Source organism: Berghia stephanieae, chromosome 10, assembly GCF_034508935.2.
Source record: "Berghia stephanieae isolate SIO BIC M18660-M18661 chromosome 10, UCSD_Bste_1.3, whole genome shotgun sequence".
Classification (NCBI taxonomy): Eukaryota; Metazoa; Mollusca; class Gastropoda; order Nudibranchia; family Aeolidiidae; genus Berghia; species Berghia stephanieae.
Window position 1 is genome coordinate 11,519,263 of NC_088369.1, and position 20,119 is coordinate 11,539,381.

The following is a 20,119-nucleotide window of genomic DNA, read 5'->3' on the forward strand; positions in this document are numbered from 1 at the left end:
AGTTCACAACGTTGCCATCCGGAAGTATAACGCACCAACACACAAAACTGTGTGTAGCCTTAAACGTGTATAGTCTGATTAATACAGTTATAGTGAGAATTACTCATAAACGCGGATGGCAAAAACAATAAGAAAGACCCGAGTGACGACAACTTCATTCTATCTATAGTCTGATTGATAGAATAGGATTCAATAGTCTGCTGTCACGTCGTCCAGCAACGGCGGCCATCGTGGTTCTAAATAAAGAAAATCGTTACTTTTTATTCTTCATGCTGACTAGAACTTTTCAGATGTCTTGTGATCAGAATGTGTAAAAGTCAAAACATGATCAGATTTATAATGTTTTTTTCCCCTCTGGATACGCTTTTATGATCGTCGGAGAAATCTTTCATAAGGGCGTCCGTCATTGTTCCGATAGTTTAGAGCCAGTTACTAAGTTACCATGCGTCATTACAAGGGAAGTGACGTTATGGCTGTTGATTGTGGTCAATGATGAGCGACAAAACTGGCGGTGAGAATTATTATAAACGCAGATACAAAAAGCAATAACAAAGACCTGTGTGACGTCAGATTTGTTCTATCTATAGATAGTTCGAATATGACTTTACTCAGGTCTTTGTTATTGTTTTTTGCCATCCGGGTTTATGAGTAATGCTCACTGAACTGTATTAATCCGACTATAAACGTTCACGGATACACACAGTTTTGTGTGTTGGTCCTTATACTTCCGGATGGCAATGTTGTGAGCTTCTTAGCCAAGCGCATACTATCTATAACAGATTGTTGGTCCTTGGTATTCAAAAGATCAATCTCCCAATACTCTTCAACAGTCGTAACGTCACTTCCTTCCTAATACGCATGGTAACTTAGTAACACTGGCTCTAAACTATCGGAACAATGGCGGACGCCCGTATGAAATAGTTCTCCGGCGAGCATAAAGTGTATCCAGAGGGAAAAAAACCCCCATAAATTTGATCATGTTTTGACTTTTACACATTCTGATCACAAGGCATATGAAAAGTTCTAGCCAGCATGAAAAATAAGAAGTAATGATTTTCTTTGTTTAGAACCAAGATGGCCGCCGTTGCCGGGCGGCGTGACATCAGACTATTGAATCGTATTGTTTTCAGACATGCGAGTTCCGCCAGTTTTGTCGCTCATCATTGACCACAATCATCTCCAAGAAATGCTCAATTAAATCCCGTGCATGCTTCAGTTAATCTGTTTATTTACGAGTCTGGTATCTGGAGGGCAATGACCTATCACACCCCCATCGTCTTGGGGGAAAACCCGATTTTGCTCGAGCATACTAGCAAGAATAGTATGAGGCGTTCATATAGATAGTTCGAAGATGACGTCACTCAGGTCTTTTTTATTGTTTTTTTGCCATCCGCGTTTATGAGTAATGCACACTCAACTAAACTGTATTAACCTGACTATAAACGTTCATGGATACACACAGTTTTGTGTGTTGGTCCATTATACTTCCGGATGGCAATGTTATGAGCTTCTTAGCCAAGCGCATACTATCTATACATAGTTCGAAGATGACGTCACTCAGGTCTTTGTTATTGTTTTTTGCCATCCGCGTTTATGAGTAATGCTCACTAAACTGTATTAACCTGACTATAAACGTTCATGGATACATAGTTTTGTGTGTTGGTCCATTATACTTCCGGATGGCAATGTTATGAGCTATATAGCAAAGCGCATACTATCTATAGTCTCGTTAATACAGTTTAGTGATAATTGAATTACTCATAAACGTGGATGGCCGAAAAAAAAAAACAATCAATAACAAAGACCCTACGTCATCTTCGTTCTATTTATAAATCATTTTCATTGTTCGCTCTGCGGGCACCCCAAACCGTAGCCTTCGTTAACTAAAAGCCCGATACTCACCAAAAATTCGTCATAAAATATGTCGAAGAGCACGAAACAAATAAGTTAATTGTGAATGTTAATTATTAATTCAACCAATGGAATCATTTGTTACTTTGGGCATTTCTAACAACAAAACACAAAAATGCCCAAAACACTGGGTGCAGGCAGTTTTAAAGCATATCTTTTTACCAAAACGTGTAAGTTTTATTTTTTTTTTAAATGCGCGAAAAACTGTGCTAAAACCTTTCTAAATAACAATTTGAAAACCATGTAGAACAAAAAAAAAAAAAAATAGGCAAAGAAAAATTCATGGAAGAAAGAATTTAATACCGATTTTCTAAGACAACAACGAGTTATGAATTCAAGGTCAATATTTTCTGGTACTAACGAAGGATTTTCAAACTGTCTCCGTGGGAACGATGCCATCTTGAAATTTCAAAGTTACAATATCAAATTTAGTCTCAAATCTGTTATTATCTACATCAACAAATGAAAGACAAAATCTTGAAAAATAAGGAAAAGTTTTGAATAATATGAGCATTAGTTATTCTCTTTGTTTCTTTCTTTTATTCTTTTTGTCGCGCACAGTATATTTTTCTTCCTATCATAATCCGTTGATTTTCAGACAATATTGCATACTATTCAAGTTAAATCTGTTCTGTCCTTGAGGTAACCAATACTTTAAAAAATTTAGACGAAAACCAGATCAAACCAAAAAAAAAAAAAGAAAAAATTCCATGAATGTATTAAAACATTTTACATCTTGTTTACTTTTCCTTTTTTTACATCATTCATTCTTTGTTAACAAAACTGCCGTATTCTCAAAACATTTTGGTAAGAAAACTCGTCCTTCGCATATCAATCGAATAAAATGACACTCATCTTGCCCAAAACCTGGGACTTCCACGAAGTTAAAGGTTTAAGAGTATTTGCCATGGTGAGAGTCATATTTGAAGGACGAGCTTTCTGGCCAAAATCTGAAATGCGTGTGCTTTTTTTTCCTTTCAAAATCAGCTGAATAGAAATATGCGTTTAAAAAGCAAAAGGGAATGTTGCATTTCAAAACCACGTGAATGTCTTTTCTAAAAGTTGCAATTTTTCAACAATGATTTTGATGAATAAGCCGATCTGATCTTTTATCATTCGATTAGTTTATCGAATAATTTTCATTGAACACGATAGCAATAATACTATTATTATTATAGTTGTCTCTAAACAAGATGGAAGTGGAATGGGATAGGATAATCTGACCGTCATTCCTGCATGTCTCCCACGGAGCCAAATAATGGTCTCCCATTGTATGATATTGAACCATTGTTTGGTTTTGCAGCTCAACAATTGTTAGTAAAGCTATGCAATATCTATTCAATGCGCTGAGCCATGCTTTTGTTAACTAAAAAATACCGTTGTTTAATAAACAATACATACATTTATTTTGAATGGTGATTTTCCAATTACGGAAGAAGATGTCAAGAATGTTGTGTTCATCAAAACAATGTTATTTTCCTGTTTAGTGGAGCTTTTGTTGTTTGGGTTGATGGTTTAATGGTTAAGGTATTCTACTGTGATTTAAAAGGTCTCAGGTCCAAACCCCAGCTTCAGGCACTTTCATTTTTTTTCCTTGGGCAAGATTTTTAAACCTTAATGTTCTAATTTTGTACAACGTCATGATTTTTGCTGGAATCAGAGTTTGTTTGATGGGTTATTTATATTCTTTCATGGGGTACCCAGGCGACTGTATCTCACTGTGACAACTTGGGTGATTCCTGTTGACATCAGATGTTTGTTTGATGGACTATCTAAATTCCTTCAAGAGGTACCTTGATCTCACTGTAACAAGAATGGTGATTCCTGTTGACATCAGACTTTTGTTTGATGGGTTATCTATATTCCTTCATACCTAGGTGACTGCATCTCAATGTGACAACATGGGTGATTCCTGTTGATATTAGACGTTTGATTAAAGGGTTTTCTATATTCGTTCATGGGATACCTAGGCGACGACATCTCACTGTGACAACATTGGTAATTCCTGTTAACATCAGACATCTTGTTTGATGTAGTATCTATTTTCCTTCATGGAATGCCTAGGCGACGACATCTCACTGTGACAACATGGGTGATTCCTGTTGCCATCAGACATCTTGTTTGATGTTTTTTTTCTTCTATATTCCTCAATGAAATGCATAGCGACGGCTTTCACAATGCCTGTAGGAAGGGCGCGATTTTTCTATTATTTAGTGGTGTGACACTCAACACAGGACCTGTTTGACTTTGGTTCGAGTTTCGCTGTGAGCGACGCAAAATTGAGTCTTTGGAAAATATTTTACTCAAACGTTATCACTATACTCAGGTGTAAGAAAAATTATAGAAAAATATCACTTAATTATCCGGGTCCTAAATTTAGGAATTTTCTCCACAAGACTGTAAGAAATGCAATAACATCACCATTTTAAAATCGAGATAACAACAAGAAATGAAGTGAGTAGGAAAGTGCCAGAAGACAATAGAGAATAACAAATTTCGCGGAGGTGATGGGGGTTTGAACCCGCGATCTTACTGGTACGACAACTCCGCCTGGCCGTGAAGAGATATCCACGTTCAAACCCACATCAGCCGCGAAAATTTTTATTCTCTATTGTCTTCTGGCACTTTTCTACTCACTTCAACTCTTGTTGTTATCAACATAAGTGCCTGCTCCACTCACTTTTCTGAATTAAAATCGAGATTGAAACATCATTTATTTTATGAGAATTATTTTACTTAGTGCCTTTTAGCGGCGAAGTGGCGGAGTGGTTAAGGCATTGCATTGCTATCCGAAAGGTCCCGGGTTCGAGCACCGGTTCAGGCACTACGTTTTTTTCCTTGGATTTTACAGATGCTGTGCGCTTGGCTAAGAAACTCACAACATTGCCATCCGGAAGTACCAAGACACAAAACAAGATGTAACCTGAGTGAATACAGTTTAGTGAGAATGACACATAAACATGGATGGCAAAAAAAAAATGAATATCAAAGGCCCGAGTGACGTCAACTTCGTTCTATCTATATCAACGCTGTTCACTGGAATCGCAAGTTATTACTATTATTGTAAGTGATTTTTGGTTCGCTTTATAACAATACTGTTTACTAATATTGTTAGTGATTTTTAATTTGTTTTATAACAATACTGTTTAGTCATTTTGTTAGTGATTTTTAATTTGTTTTATAACAATACTGTTTAGTCATTTTGTTAGTGATTTTTAATTTGTTTTATAACAATACTGTTTAGTCATTTTGTTAGTGATTTTTAATTTGTTTTATAACAATACTGTTTACTAATATTGTTAGTGATTTTTAATTTGTTTTACAGCAATACTGTTTACTTATATTGTTAGTGATTTTAATTTGTTTTTTTTTTTAATTTGTTTTATAACAATGGTGTTTATTAATATTTTTAGTGGTTTTTAATTTGTTTTTTTTTAAAGTTGTTTTATAACAATGCTATTTACTAATATTGTTAGTGATTTTTAATTTGTTTTATAACAATACTGTTTACTAATATTTTGAGTGATTCTCGATTTGCTTTGTACCACAGTTGTTTACTGAAATTGTGTGAGTCTTCCTTTATTTGTATAAATAATTTTAAGTAAACTTGGGAGTTATTTTATCTTTGTTTTGTAACTAGATCTAGAACGTTTTAGCGAAAATTGAATGTGATTTTTCAATTTTTTGTATCAGTATTGTTTACTTAAAAAATATGATTAATCTTATTTGTAGAATGGTGTATATTTATTTTACTTTCATTTTATAAAACCTTGACCCGATATATGATTTTTATAGATGCTATACGTTTACTTAGAACACTCACAACATTCACCAGCCGGGTATTAAGTACCAACACACAAAACTATGCGTAACCTTAAACATTTATAGTCTGATTAATACTATTTAGTGAGAACCACTCATAAACATGATTGGCTAAAAGCAGTAATAAATATCTGAGTGACGTCGATTTCGTTCCTTCCATAGTTTTGTGTGTTGGTACGGTATATCCGACTGGCGGAATATTATGAGCTTTTTGGCTAAACGCATAGCACCAATTTGAAAATTTACTTGAATAATAAGCATGAGCATTTATATAGCGCAATATCCACTAAATGTGCTCAAGGCGCTTTACAAGGGGTCATTGACCAACAGTAACATATAACATGTAGAACGAGACATGACGCCTGTTAGGCGATATTACAAGTTGTTTTTTTCGACAGAGACAACGCTGTTAACGGCCAGGTACTCCATTTACACCTGAGTACGATGAGAGAATGTGAATTAAGAGCCTTTTCCAAGGACTCAACTAAGCGCCGAGCAAGTCTCGAACCCAGGACCTTCCGATCCGAAAGCGAGTGTCATACCACAAGACCACATCGCAGCATAATGAAATTAGAACTGAACTGAATTGAATTGAAACAACTAACACAGGTATAAAGCAAGCCGTGACTTACCTGATAGTCGTGGCAAGAATACACACGGTGGCTGGAAATAGAAAGAAGATGTATATTATATATAAATGATTGTGAGATGACACGTCATATCAATCACGTGACAAGAATACACACGGTGGCTGGAAATAGAAAGAAGAAGTATATTATATATAAATGATTGTGAGATGACACGTCATATCAATCACGTGACAAGAATACACACGGTGGCTGGAAATAGAAAGAAGTATATTATATATAAATGACTGTCAGATGACACGTCATATTAATCACGTGACAAGAATACACACGGTGGCTGGAAATAGAAAGAAGAAGTATATTATATATAAATGATTGTGAGATGACACGTCATATTAATCACGTGACAAGAATACACACGGTGGCTGGAAATAGAAGGAAGATGTTTATTATATATAAATAATTGTGAGATGACACGTCATATTAATCACGTGACAAGAATACACACGGTGGCTGGAAATAGAAAGAAGATGTATATTATATATAAATAATTGTGTGATGACACGTCATATCAATCACATTAATAAACTCACCCCATTCTCGTGTCAATCTTGTAATGTAAAAATAGCTGCTCGAAGAAATAAATAATAATGTAAAATTGATTGTAAGCTTCAATTTAATTACAAAAACAGATCAAATGAACGTTTCGGGTTTCCCCTTAATCAACAAAAGAAGATGAATGAAACACCACCTCGTTCATTTGATCTGTTTTTGTAATTAAATTGAAGCTTACAATCAATTTCACATTATTATTTATGTCAATCAAATTAACCTGCTTTATTTTTGTATCAAAACTCCTCTTTCGCCAGCGATAAAAACGAAATTACAGACCTGTCTACTGTCTACATACAAATTTATTTAAGATTTTGTAGTTCTTATGAGATAATGATTGTATAGTCGCTATACTTAGCTTTATAGACCGACAATCTACTTTCACAAGCTATATAAATAACACTAAATATAATAATAATAATAATAATAATAATAATAATAATAATAATAATAATAATAATAATAATAATAATAATATAATGATAATGATAATGATAATAATAATAATAATAATAATAATAATAATAATAATAATAATAATAATAATAATAATAATATAATAATAATAATAATAATAATAGATCTTTATTGTCATAAAAAAGTGGCAATTTGTCATTTGGTTACACATTTATAACAATACAATATTGACATAGACACACTCACACAGATGCACACTAGTAACATCGTAGTCATCGAAATTTTTTTTTTTTAAATGGCCCATTTCGACTTTCAGATTTTTCGCACACGGTCCGACGGACATAGATAGATTCTTCTTCTTCTAGGTTCCATGCCTGGTCCAGGCTTCGGATACTGCATGAATTATCTCTCTCCATTCCTCCCTGTCTCTTGCTTTTTCAAACAGCTCTTGGATTGTTAGGTTGGTGAAGCCCTTCAGTTGGTCTATGAGTGTTTTTCTTTGTCTCCCCCGGGCGCGTTTACCAGGTATTTTTCCACAACTTGCCAGGTATTCATTCTTATCTTTCCTTACTATGTGTCCGAAAAAGGATAGTTGTCGATCCGCTATTAAGGGCATTAGTTTCCTTTGTTGGTATATTTGTTTTAGCACTTCTTCGTTCGTTTTGTGTGCAGTATACGATATTCTCTGCATCCTTCTCAAACACCACATTTCAAAAGCTTCAATGTTCTTTTGTGTTTCTGCATTTGTAGTCCAGCTTTCGCATCCGTAAAACAAGATTGGCCACACGTAGCACTTAAAGACTCGGAATCTAATCCCGAACGACATCTTTTTGTTTTTCAAAATGTTTCCCAGGTCCATGAAGGCCTGTTTGGCTTGAGTTATTCTTGCTCGTATGTCTCGGTTACATCTGCCATCTGTTGTCACTATTGAACCCAGGTACTTAAAACTTTCTACGTTGGTAAGTTGCTCGCCGTGAATCGTTATATTGCAGGTGTTGTTATAGATAGATTATATGCGTCCTATTAGTCACATCATTCTACTCACCCCATCGTCGTGTCAATCTTGTACAAACTAAGCTGCTATAAACGGAATGTGCTTGTATAAAAAGTCCTCTTTAGTCAGAGATAAAAACAAAATTACTGACATGCCTACAGCAAAAAGTTTCGTAATACGCTTCAACAGTCGTAACGTCACTTCCCTCGTAATGACGCATGGTAACTTAGTAACTGGCTCTAAACTATTGGAACAATGGCGGACGCTCTTATGAAATATTTCTCCGACGAGCATAAAAGCGTATCCAGAAGGGAAAAAAAACACATTATAAATCTGATCATGTTTTGACTTTTACATATTCTGATCACAAGAGATATGAAAAGTTCTAGCCAGCATGAAGAATAAAAAGTACAGATTTGCTTTGTTTAGAACCACGATGGCCGCTGTTGCTGGGCGACGTGACATCAGACTATTGAATCCAATTTATAGAAGATAAAAATTGTAGTCGCTATGCATTGTGTGCGTTAGGCTAAGAAAATCACAACATTGCAATCCGGAAGTATAACGGACCAAAACACAACTTTTATAGTCTGATTGGTATAATTTAGTGATAATTACTCATAATCATCAATAACAAAATGCAATAAAAAGAACCTAAGTAACGTCAACTTCATTCTATCTATAGTACGCTTTATGAATTGATAATAATTTACCTTCACAAGGAATAAAAATAACACTTCAATAGCCTGGCATCAACTTTTATATTCAATAAGTTTTAATGACGTTGAGATGATGATGAATTAAAAAAAAAAATAGAAATAAGCAAGTTGCAATTATATGAACAGAATTTCACGTATATAAACCGAACAAGACATTGAAGAAAAAGTCTCTGTGACATTAAGCTGGTAAAAATAAAAAGTAACAAACACAAATTGACAGCTGCGATAAAGAACAAAATAGCAAACTTGAGAATTATATCTGTATATATATATATATATATATATATATATATATATATATATATATATATATATATATATATATATATATATATATATATATATATAATGTCAATTATGCGGTTCCGCCACAACATCATATGATATCGTCGCCTAGGCAATCCACGAAGGAATATAGATAACTCATCAAACAAGATGTCTGATGTCAACAAAGCGAATGCTCGAAACAATATTGTCAAAGTTTATCATAATCATACTTGAAATATATATATATATATATATATATATATATATATATATATATATATATATATATATATATATATATATGAGTGTTGGTGGGTACTCGTAGGTACGAAAGTATATATATATATATATATATATATATATATATATATATATATATAGCGCAATATCCACTGAACGTGCTCAAAGCGCTTTACAGAGGGTCCCAGCCAACAGCAACACGTAACACATAAAACGAGACATGACGCCTGTTAGCCGATGTTAAACTTTTCCCCCGACAGAAACAATGTTAAACGATCAGGTTTTCATTTTAAACCTGAGTACGGTGAGAGAATGTGAGTAAAGAACCTTTTCCCAAGGACAACTATGATGCATCGAGCGAGGTTCGAATCCAGGACCTTTCGATTCGAAAGCGAGTGCCATACCACAAGACCTCATCGTTGTACTGAACGTTTCGGGCTTAAAAACCCTTCTTCAGCTAGTAAAAAACCCCCAATAAAACATGAATACATCTTTAAAATCCAGACTGAGGGCAACAGCTTCTAATGGTGCTCACACTACAATGTTATGAGGATCGACCCAATCTGCAAAGTCTATACCGCACTCGTGCACTGTCGCAAACCCGCCCCGGAAGCTTCGTCACAACACACCGTTCAACTAGATGCTCCACGGTTTCGGGTTTTTTTTTTCCCACATCAGGTACATGTTGGAAAAGTGGAAAGTCGCCGGTTGATGAAGCGATTTTGCCATGAGGCCGATTCGCTACCACCCAGTGTCTCCTCTTACTGGCGGCAGATTCAGATAAGTATTTGGCACGTCTTGTCGGCTGGTATCGCCATCCATCTTGATTTTAAGTGACGTATAGAGATTTTTTTTTGTTATTAATCCTGTAGAAATGTGTTGGGCCCAAAACGCTCAGTATTTAGGTATTTTGTTCTTTTTGGAAGCTGTTATATTAAGTTTTGCTCATTACTTTTTAGTCTACAGCTTCTCGGAGTCGAATATAGATGCTTTGCACTCGGCTAAGAAACTCACAACATTGCCATCCGGAAACATGACGGGCCAACACACGAAACTATGTGTAACCTTTAATGTTTAGAGTCTGGTTGATAACATGGATGGCAAAAAACCCAAAAATACAACAACAAAAAAAAAAAACAAAAAAAAAGAACAAAAAAAACAAAACAAACAAAAACAACAAAATAAACCAATAACAAAGACCCGAGTGCCGTCAATTTTGTTCCTTCTATAGATAGAACAAAATTGAGGTCAATAAGGTCTTTGTTACTATTTTTAGCCAGCTATTTTTATGAGTAGTTAGTTCTCACTTCATTGTCTGTGATTATCAACCTAAGTGCCTGCTCCAATCACTTTTCTGAATAACTATAGACTTCAAGTGGAGTGTGTGATAATGATATCGTTATCAAACAAATATCTTCCCCTCAGACCACCAACCCCCCACCACCCCCCCCCCCCCTTCCCACCCCAAGTGCATCATTCATACCATCTATTATCCAAAATAGCCATTCATCACGTGATCATTAGTCTTCCCCCTTAAGCGTAATCCTTTCAAAGTCCGAATTGTGATATAAATAGAGGAATGAAGTGGCATCTATACATTTTAGGAAAGCTTTACCCTGTTGAGTTGTATCATAACAAGAAGAGGTACTTCTCAAAAAATAGATTTACGCTATTAGACATCTCATTAACCCCTTCATAAGATAACTAAAATAGATGCAAATACTAGATATTCATATTATCTTTTCTATTGAAAATAAAGTACAGTGCTTTGATTCTATTATAGTATTTCAACAACGTAGCACAATGATGATGATGATGATAATAATAATAATAATAATAATAATACTAATAATAATAATAATAATAATAATAATAATAATAATAGTAATTAGTATTATGATAATAATAATAATAATAATAATAATAATAATAATAATAATAATAATAATAATAATAATGATAATAATAATAATAATAATAATAATAATAATAATAATAATAATAATAATAATAATACTAATAAGTAATACTAAATGGTATTTATATCACGCATTTTGGTCACTGTGTGATGCTCAATGAACATTACAATTAAATATAAGCAAAATTTACATAATGTATAAAACGTATACCTCCATGATATCAATAACAGCAGTGTAAGTAATATCTTATCAATATCATGAAAATGTAACGGTAAAAAGGTATCTAGTGCTTTATCAATGATTTGAAACTATCAATAGATTTTGGCTCTCTTATCATTTTGGGCAGATCATTCCACACAAGGGGCCCATCAGTGTGGTTAAAGGAACGGTGTCATAATATTTACAATTAAACTTATTTCTAAGAGTACGCTTCGTATGTCATAATAATAATAATAATAATAATAATAATAATAATAATAATAATAATAATAATAATAATAATAATAATAATAATAATAATAATAATAATAATAATAATAATAATAATAATAATAATACTTTATTAAATCCCAAAAAGGAAAATTTTTGTACAGACGTTTTATAATTTACACAATAAGATAAAAATACAATGGAAATAGGATGTAAATATAAAAAAGGAGCAGCTTCATAACCAGAGCTGCGCTTTATATTATGAATAATTTAATTTCAACACTGTAAAATAGTTAAAACTGTCACTATAAATTGAAAATTGAAAAGATTGCAAAACAAATAAATTAATAAATTGACATTTACATTTTTTGGTACATTGGTATGGACAAACTTGCCTGTTTAACTAACTCAAAAAAGTTAATAGCGTTGTCTCTATCGGAAAAAAATGTAACATCGTCTAACAGGCGTTATGTCTCGTCCTACATATTAAGTGTTGCTGTTGGCTTAAGACTTCTTGTAAAGCGGTTTGAGTACGTTTTGAGTACGCTATATAAAAGCTCAAATTATTTTAAATGCTCATGTTTAAAGATATTGCGTTTGATTAAAGCTCAATTTGGTTGTTGATTTTTTTTTCTTTTCTTATTTATTAAGAAATCCATGGCATTCTTCAATTCATCTAAATAAGGGGCAAAAAATCACAATAATAAATTTAATATCAAATTAAGTTGCAATATGTTTCTTCGTGTGTCTTTGTGGTTATGTGGTAGGACACTCGCCCTCAAATCGGAAGGTGCTGGGCCCAGGCCCTTAAAAGCGTTGTCTCTATTGAAAAAAATATAACATCGTTTAACAAGCATTTTGTCTAGTTATTCATGCTCAATGTAGCTGTTGGCTAGGGACCCCTTGTAAAGCGCTTTGAGCACGTTTAGTGTTTTAAGCTCAAGTTAAAAAAAAACAAAAACCCTCAAATTTAAAGCATAGACGTCGAGTGCGATTTATAGAAGGTCAAGGTTTTGGGGCGGGTTTTCGTTTCTTATTTTAGAAATTCATAGAATTCTTCAATCCGTCTAAAAAAGGCAAACACAGTTACGATGACTTTCATGTCCAGTTTAGCTGCAATAATATTTATCCTCTACTTTCAACGTTTATCCTCCACTGTAAAACTGTCGTTGACGCATTTCCATTTTTGGGGCCTTTGGAAACAGATCAGATATAAAATCAAATCACGAATTTAAATTGTGTCTCTAGAGTCCCGTAATCGCCCCGGATCGTCCCGTAATCGTCCCGTAATCGTCCCGCATCGTCCCGTAATCGTCCCGTTGGTTTTGGGGGCTTAACTCTTAAACTGTCTCACGTCTCAAGAATGGTCATATCCAGAGTCCCACATCGTCCCGTTAGATTTGGCTGGGGGCTTAACTATTAAACTGTCTCACGTCTAAGGAATGGTGTCTAGAATAATAAAGTGTAAAAGTTGCTGCTCGAAGCTCGAAGAAATAAATAATAACGCGAAGTTGAATGTAAGCTTCAATTTATTTACAAAAACAGATCAAATGAACGTTTCGGGTTTCCCCTTTATCAACAAAACATTATTATTATTATTTACTAGAATAATAAAGAAAACTGAATATAAAGCTTAAAATAATAAAAAAAAGAACAAAATACCAAACACGAACGTCCTGGGTTCAAAACCCGTCGTCAGCCAACAACAACAAAAAAAAAAAAAACAAAAAAAAAAAAACAAAACAAAACAAACAAAAACAAAAAAAAAAAAAAAAAAAAACAAACAAAAAACCATAAATACAGTACTAAAACGTGGAGCTATGTGCCCTAGTGGTATTACAACCGCTTTCGGATCTGAAGGTCATAAAATCAAATCACGAATTTAAATTGTGTCTCCAGAGTCCGGTAATCGTCCCATTGGTTTTGGCTGGGGGCTTAACTATTAAACTGTCTCACGTCTCAGGAATGGTGTTTAGAATAATAAAGAAAAATGAATCGTCTAGTGGTATGGCACTCGCTTTCGAATCGGAAGATCCTGGGCTCGAGCCTCGCTTGGCGCATAGTTGAGTCCTTGGAAAAGGCTCTTTACCAGTGCGGGGCGGTCCTTGGCAAGCTTAAGGACCACGGTCCTACGGTCCTTGGGAAATGAAGACCGCAAGGACCGGTCTCTAGACCGGTCCGTTCATTCTTGAACCGTTAAAGACCGCTACACGATGAAAACCGTGGCCTACAGGAGTAAAACACACGGAGTAGTCACACTCATTTCAAATTGTAACCTAATTAGAGAAGAGGGGTGATGCCTTCTTTATTTGCTCACCGTACTTCATTGTTACTTCGATAATTTAATAAAATTTGAAATTTATCCCCATTAACGGAGATAATGGCATCGCCCAAGGCGTTGATCGAGTTGTTCGTGGCGTTGATACACACACGCAACTCCTACCCCCCCCCCTCCCCCCCCACACACACACACATTAGAGGGCAGCGAGCATTGAAGAGTAAGAGAGAGACGTGAAGTTATAATAAGAGGGGGTGGATGAGGTGATAAGAGGGGTCGATGGTGACTTTTCGCCAGATCTAACAAACTCAGCTACCCATTCATTGCTGAGTAGACAGGGATTCAGAAAAAAATCGACTGCACCCGGGATCGATCTCTGGCCCTTTGCGTATAAAGAGAGTGCTCTATCAACTGAGCTATCGGGGTCCCCAAATATTCTATTGGACCTTTTAAAAATACAGACGTTATAACTGTTTTTTTTGGACGGAAGAAACTAATGAAACTCATATTACTTGATTAGTTAAAACACCAAACGAAATTTTAATATTATTGTATTATTTTAAATGACAACAATGCGATAGAAAGGAGTGGCGACAAGAGATGGACAAAAGAAAACAAAAAATCAGACTTGCAACTTGCTAGGTTCGACACACACACACACACACACACACACACACACACACACACACACATCTTTAGTAGTCACATACATTTCAAACAATAACCCATTAGAGAAGAGGGGTCATGCCTTCATCATAGATCATTGTCATTGCGATCATTATGGTGTAGTAAATTTTGAAATTTACCCCGTATAATGGAATCGTCCAAGGCGTGCGCCTCCTGTTCCCCCCATCTCACACACGAAAGGGCGGTTTGCGGAGTGGAGGGAGGTGGTCGTCTGTCTCTATGGTCGTCTGTGTCGTTTAGTGTATGGCAAAGGGGGGTGGGTGCGATTAATTAAGTGGGATGGGTGGTGATTGGTGGAAGATAGGCAAAGGACCGAGGCAACGAATCGCTGGGGAAGTAGTATGGCGCGAGACCGTTGAAAGGTGATAAGAAGTGAGGACCGCCGGCGGTCTTCCTCTTTGGGACTGGACCACGGTTCACAGCTAAAAGACCGTGGGACCGGTCCTCGGTCCGGTCCTCAGCGCGGCACTACTCTTTACTCATATTCTCTCACCATATCCAGGTGGTATGACGCCGACTTCCGATCCGAAAGCGAGAGTCATACCACAAGACCACATAGCCGCACAATAAAGATTTTAAGATCGAGACATGATACCTGTTAGGCGAAATTTCATTTTTTTCCCGACAGAGACAACGCTGTTAACGGCCAAGCAGTACTCATTTCAAACAGGAGTACGATGAGAGAAAAAAAGTAAAGAGCCTTTTCAAGGAGTCAACAATGCGCTGCTCAGATCGAGACTCGAACCCAGGACCGTCAGATCCAAAAGCGAATGTCACACCACAAGACCACATGCATAGCGCCACAAGACTTTACTATGCGTCGCTCAGTTCGGGATTCAAACCCTGGACCTTCCGATCCGAAAGGTAGTGTCACAACACAAGGCCACATAATAGCACATATTTATATAGATAGAATGAAATTGACGTCTCTCTGGTTTTTTGTTATTGCTTTTTGCCATCCGCGTTTATGAGTAATTCTCACTTAACTGTATTAACCAGGCTATAAACGGTCAAGGTTTTTGCGTGTTGGTCCATTTTACTTCCGGATTTCGGCAATGCTGTGAGCTTCTTAGCCAAGCGCATACTGTCTATAGACAGTATGCGCTTGGCCAAGAAGCTCAAAACATTGCCATCCGGAAGTATAACGGACCAACACACAAAACTGTGTGTAACCAAGAACGTTTATAGTATGGTTATTACTGATTAGTGAGAAGTAATAAACGAGGATGGCAAAAAACAATAACAAAGACCTGAGTGACGTCATCTTCGAACTAACTATAGACATCACGAAGACATTTATTTGAGTATTTCAATAGCGATAGATGGGTCATTTGTACGCTTAATGACAAGCCATACACGTAAAAACCTACCATTTGTCTCATCGTATGCCTAGCACGCCTCACTAATGAACCAATGTCGCTCCCAGAGGCATGTCCGCTGTTCTGATTGGCTCTCTCGAAAATTGGTGTGGCCGACCACACACTTTCCAATGACGTCATTGTGAGGACGAAGGTCAAGGATAAACCGATGTTTACGTTTACTTTCATGGTTGGAATATTATCTGAAATGAGAAAGATATTAGAACAATAAAAAAGTTATTTAAAATAGTTTCACCAATCTTTATGCGATTTTGAAAGCTTCATTTATTTCTGAAAAAAATTATTGAATTATCCGTCAGGGATCCGTTTTATATCAGCATTTATTCTATTAGATCTTTAATTCGGGTATACATTCATACCAGGGTATGATGAGATAAAAACACAACATGGGGGAAAATAGTATTGCGATCATTGTGACCCATCTCACATTTGGTCATTTAATCACGCTATGTGCGGCTATGTGGTCTAGTGGTATGACACTCGCTTTCGGATCGTAAGGTCCTGGGTTCGAGCCTCGCGCTCGGCGCATAGTTGAGTCCTTGTAAAAGGCTCTTTACTCACATTCTCTCACCGTACTCAGGTGTAAAATGAGTGCCTGGCCGGTAACAGCAGTGTCTTTGTCCGAAAAATTGTAATATCGCCTTACAGGCGGCATGTCTCGTCCTACATGTTAAATGTTGCTGTTGACCAGGGACCCGTTGTAAAGCACTTTGAGACTATTTAGTGGATATTGCTCTATATAAAGCTCAATTTAAAAAAAAAATTTTAAACGATGCTTTGTTTTGTGATTTAAAAAAGAAGGAGAAGCCGATGATACAGATAGGATGAAAAGGGACAATTTAAAAAAAATATTTTAAAAATATTTTAAAATAGAGACACAGCGCTGTTAGTGTTCAGGTTGTTTCACTTTACACGTGAGTACGGTGAGAGAATATTATGAATCAAGAGCCTTTTCAAAAGACTCAAACACGCGCCGCTCAGAGCGGAACACAAACCTAGGACCTTCAGATCCGAAGGCGAGTGTCATACCATTAGACTGACATACACACATATGCAGGTCTGACATCCAAATATTCTTATGGGTCTAGATAGTTTAACATTGTTGTAATAGACAATATTTTGCATCATTTTTTTTTAGATTTGTCCATTAAAACAATGAGCCCCATAAGGAATTGAGTAATCTGATCTGCAAATAGGTGCACGTCGCATTAAACCAATAATAATAGCCACACACCACGTATTTCTATGAGCTCATTTAATTTGATCGTTAAGATGTCTGATTGTCTGTTCCACTCAATTTTTCTGTCGTTTTTCTTTCTTCTCCAACCTTATTGTCTTTATCATAATCTAGTTGCATCGAAAAATCAATTCCCCATCATTTTTAATTGCACAAAATAATCCTTATATTGATCTTCATCGTAACCAGTTAGTTAACCGCTGGAATTTGGAGGGGAAAAAAACATGTATTTAAAAATTTGGCCAGAAAACTAAACTCGTCCTTTAACTATATCGATCGATTTAAATGAGCCTCAGGTTGGCAAAAATTTTCAAACCTGGGACTTTGAAAACTCTTCCTTAAAATCCCATGGTTGAGAGTTTTTGCTTAAGATGATGAAGCCCGTTTAAATCGATCGAAATTTGAAGGACCAGTTTTCTGGCCAAATTTTTAAATATGTCGTGTCTTTCTAGAGTAACGACATGCAGTTGACTGTTTGATTATGACACGAATCCATTTGTTTGTTTTGGGCAAATTCATGCCAAATATAGAAATGAAGGGAGAATATCAAGAAAAAGATAAATTTTACAAACGTGCCTGACTGCCACAATTGAAATTGAAATGAGCTGACTCTAGAACTTTAGCTCTGAGCATGCGCAAGATTTTGACGTCATCTGCAATTGATTATTTTTTATATTAAAAAACAAAAAACAAACACACAACCCAAAAAAACTGTATTTGCATTCAATTGTAAAGTATTTTTAAACCTTTACTTTTTTTGTTTCCAGACGCTTCATTTGTATTATGGTGATGGTGATGATGATGATGATGATGATGATGATGATGATGATGATGATGATGAGGAGGAGGAGGATGATGAAGAAGAAGATGGTGATGATGATGATGATGATGATGGTGATGATGATGATGATGATGGTGATGATGATGATGATGATGATGATGATGATGATGATGATGATGATGATGATGAGATGATGAGGAGGAGGAGGAGGATGATGAGAAGAAGATGGGATGATGGATGATGAAGATGATGATGATGATGATGATGATGATGATGATGTGATGATGATGATGATGATGATGATGATGAGAATTAATTATTTTGGTAATAATAATAATAATAATAAAATAATAATAATAATAATAATAATAATAATAATAATAATATAATAATAATAATAATAATAATAATAATAATAATAGTAACAATAATAATGAATGACTTTCAAACGAAAGGAAGTGACAAGTGAGTTGTATTCATTATTACAATCAACAGGATCATTCTTTGCATTGATCCAACAACAACAACAAGAAATGTTTATTTTTAGGCAATAATAATAAAGTAAGGCAAACAATAATAATAATAATAATAATAGTAATAAAAATAATAATAACAATAATAATAATAATAATAATAATAATAATAATAATGATATAATGATGATGATAATAATAATAATAATAATAATAATAATAATAATAATAATAATAATAATAATAATAATAATAATAATGATGATGATCATAAGAATAATAATAATAATAATGATAATAATGATAATAATAATAATAATAATAATAATAATAATAATAATAATAATAATAATAATAATGATAATAATAATAATGATAATAATAATAATAATAATAATAATAATAATAATAATAATAATAATGATAATAATAATGATAATAATAATGAAAAATAATAATGATAATAATAATAATAATAGTAATAATAATAATAATAATAATATAATAATAATAATAATAATAATAATAATAATAATAATAATAATAATAATAATAATAATAATAATAGTAATAATAACACACAAGTAGGAAGCGACAAAAGGGAAGAAAGATAAGTCGTGACATCAAACCCTTTACTCTTTTGGATTCTAAATCCTTGAGAGTGTGGTGTGTATGAAGCCAGTCCTTCGCGGGACTGATGGTGAATCGGATCGTAGCGTAGCCATCGTTATCTTATAGATAGAATGCGCTTGGCCAAGGAGTTCACAACATTGCCATCCGGAAGTATAACGGACCAACACACAAACTCTGTGTAACCATGAACTTTTATAGTCTGGTTAATACAGTTTAGTGAGAACAACTCACAAACGCGGATGGCAAAAACAATAACAAAGGCCTGAGTGACGTCATCTGCATACTATCTATAGCCTGCCACTGACCAAAAAATGACTTCAAAATGCCAGTCTTTGGCCACAAAAGAAAACAAATCTTGAGTTGTATTCAATAGTTCAACTAATGGAATCACTTGTTTCCATGCTCTCTACTAACGACAACTCACTAGACGCTACACAAACCTAAAAAATGACATCGAACTGCCAGTCCTAGATGGTTCTTGTGTCAGGCTATAATAAGATTATATGTTAAGGATGGCTACGATCGTAGCCATTGTTAACTTATAGACAAAATCATTAGAAGGTTTTATGTAACCAGTCCTTCGGAGGACTAATAATGAATAGGGAATGAGATGAGTGGAAGAGTAGCGTCCCTTGATTGGACGTCACCCATAGTCTGTGACGACACCGGCGGAGAGGACGAGAGACGCATGCACACAACCAACATGACGTTCTCTCTCTAATAACTTTTTCCGC

At 34.9% G+C, this 20,119-nt stretch overlaps 1 protein-coding gene across 6 annotated transcripts in view; it reads right to left on the minus strand.

The window, feature by feature from the left end:
• Nucleotides 1-20,119, minus strand: part of LOC144980510 (uncharacterized) — a 122,113-nt gene that overhangs the window by 30,432 nt on the left and 71,562 nt on the right. For all 6 annotated transcript variants that reach the window (XM_078928146.1, XM_078928145.1, XM_078928147.1 and 3 more), the window contains exons 3-4: nucleotides 16,253-16,443; nucleotides 6,366-6,396 (exon numbers count right to left, since the gene is read on the minus strand). In XM_078928146.1, coding sequence (XP_078784272.1) covers nucleotides 6,366-6,396; nucleotides 16,253-16,429 — 208 coding nt within the window. In that variant the 5' untranslated portion in view covers nucleotides 16,430-16,443. The remainder of the gene's footprint in view (nucleotides 1-6,365; nucleotides 6,397-16,252; nucleotides 16,444-20,119) is intronic.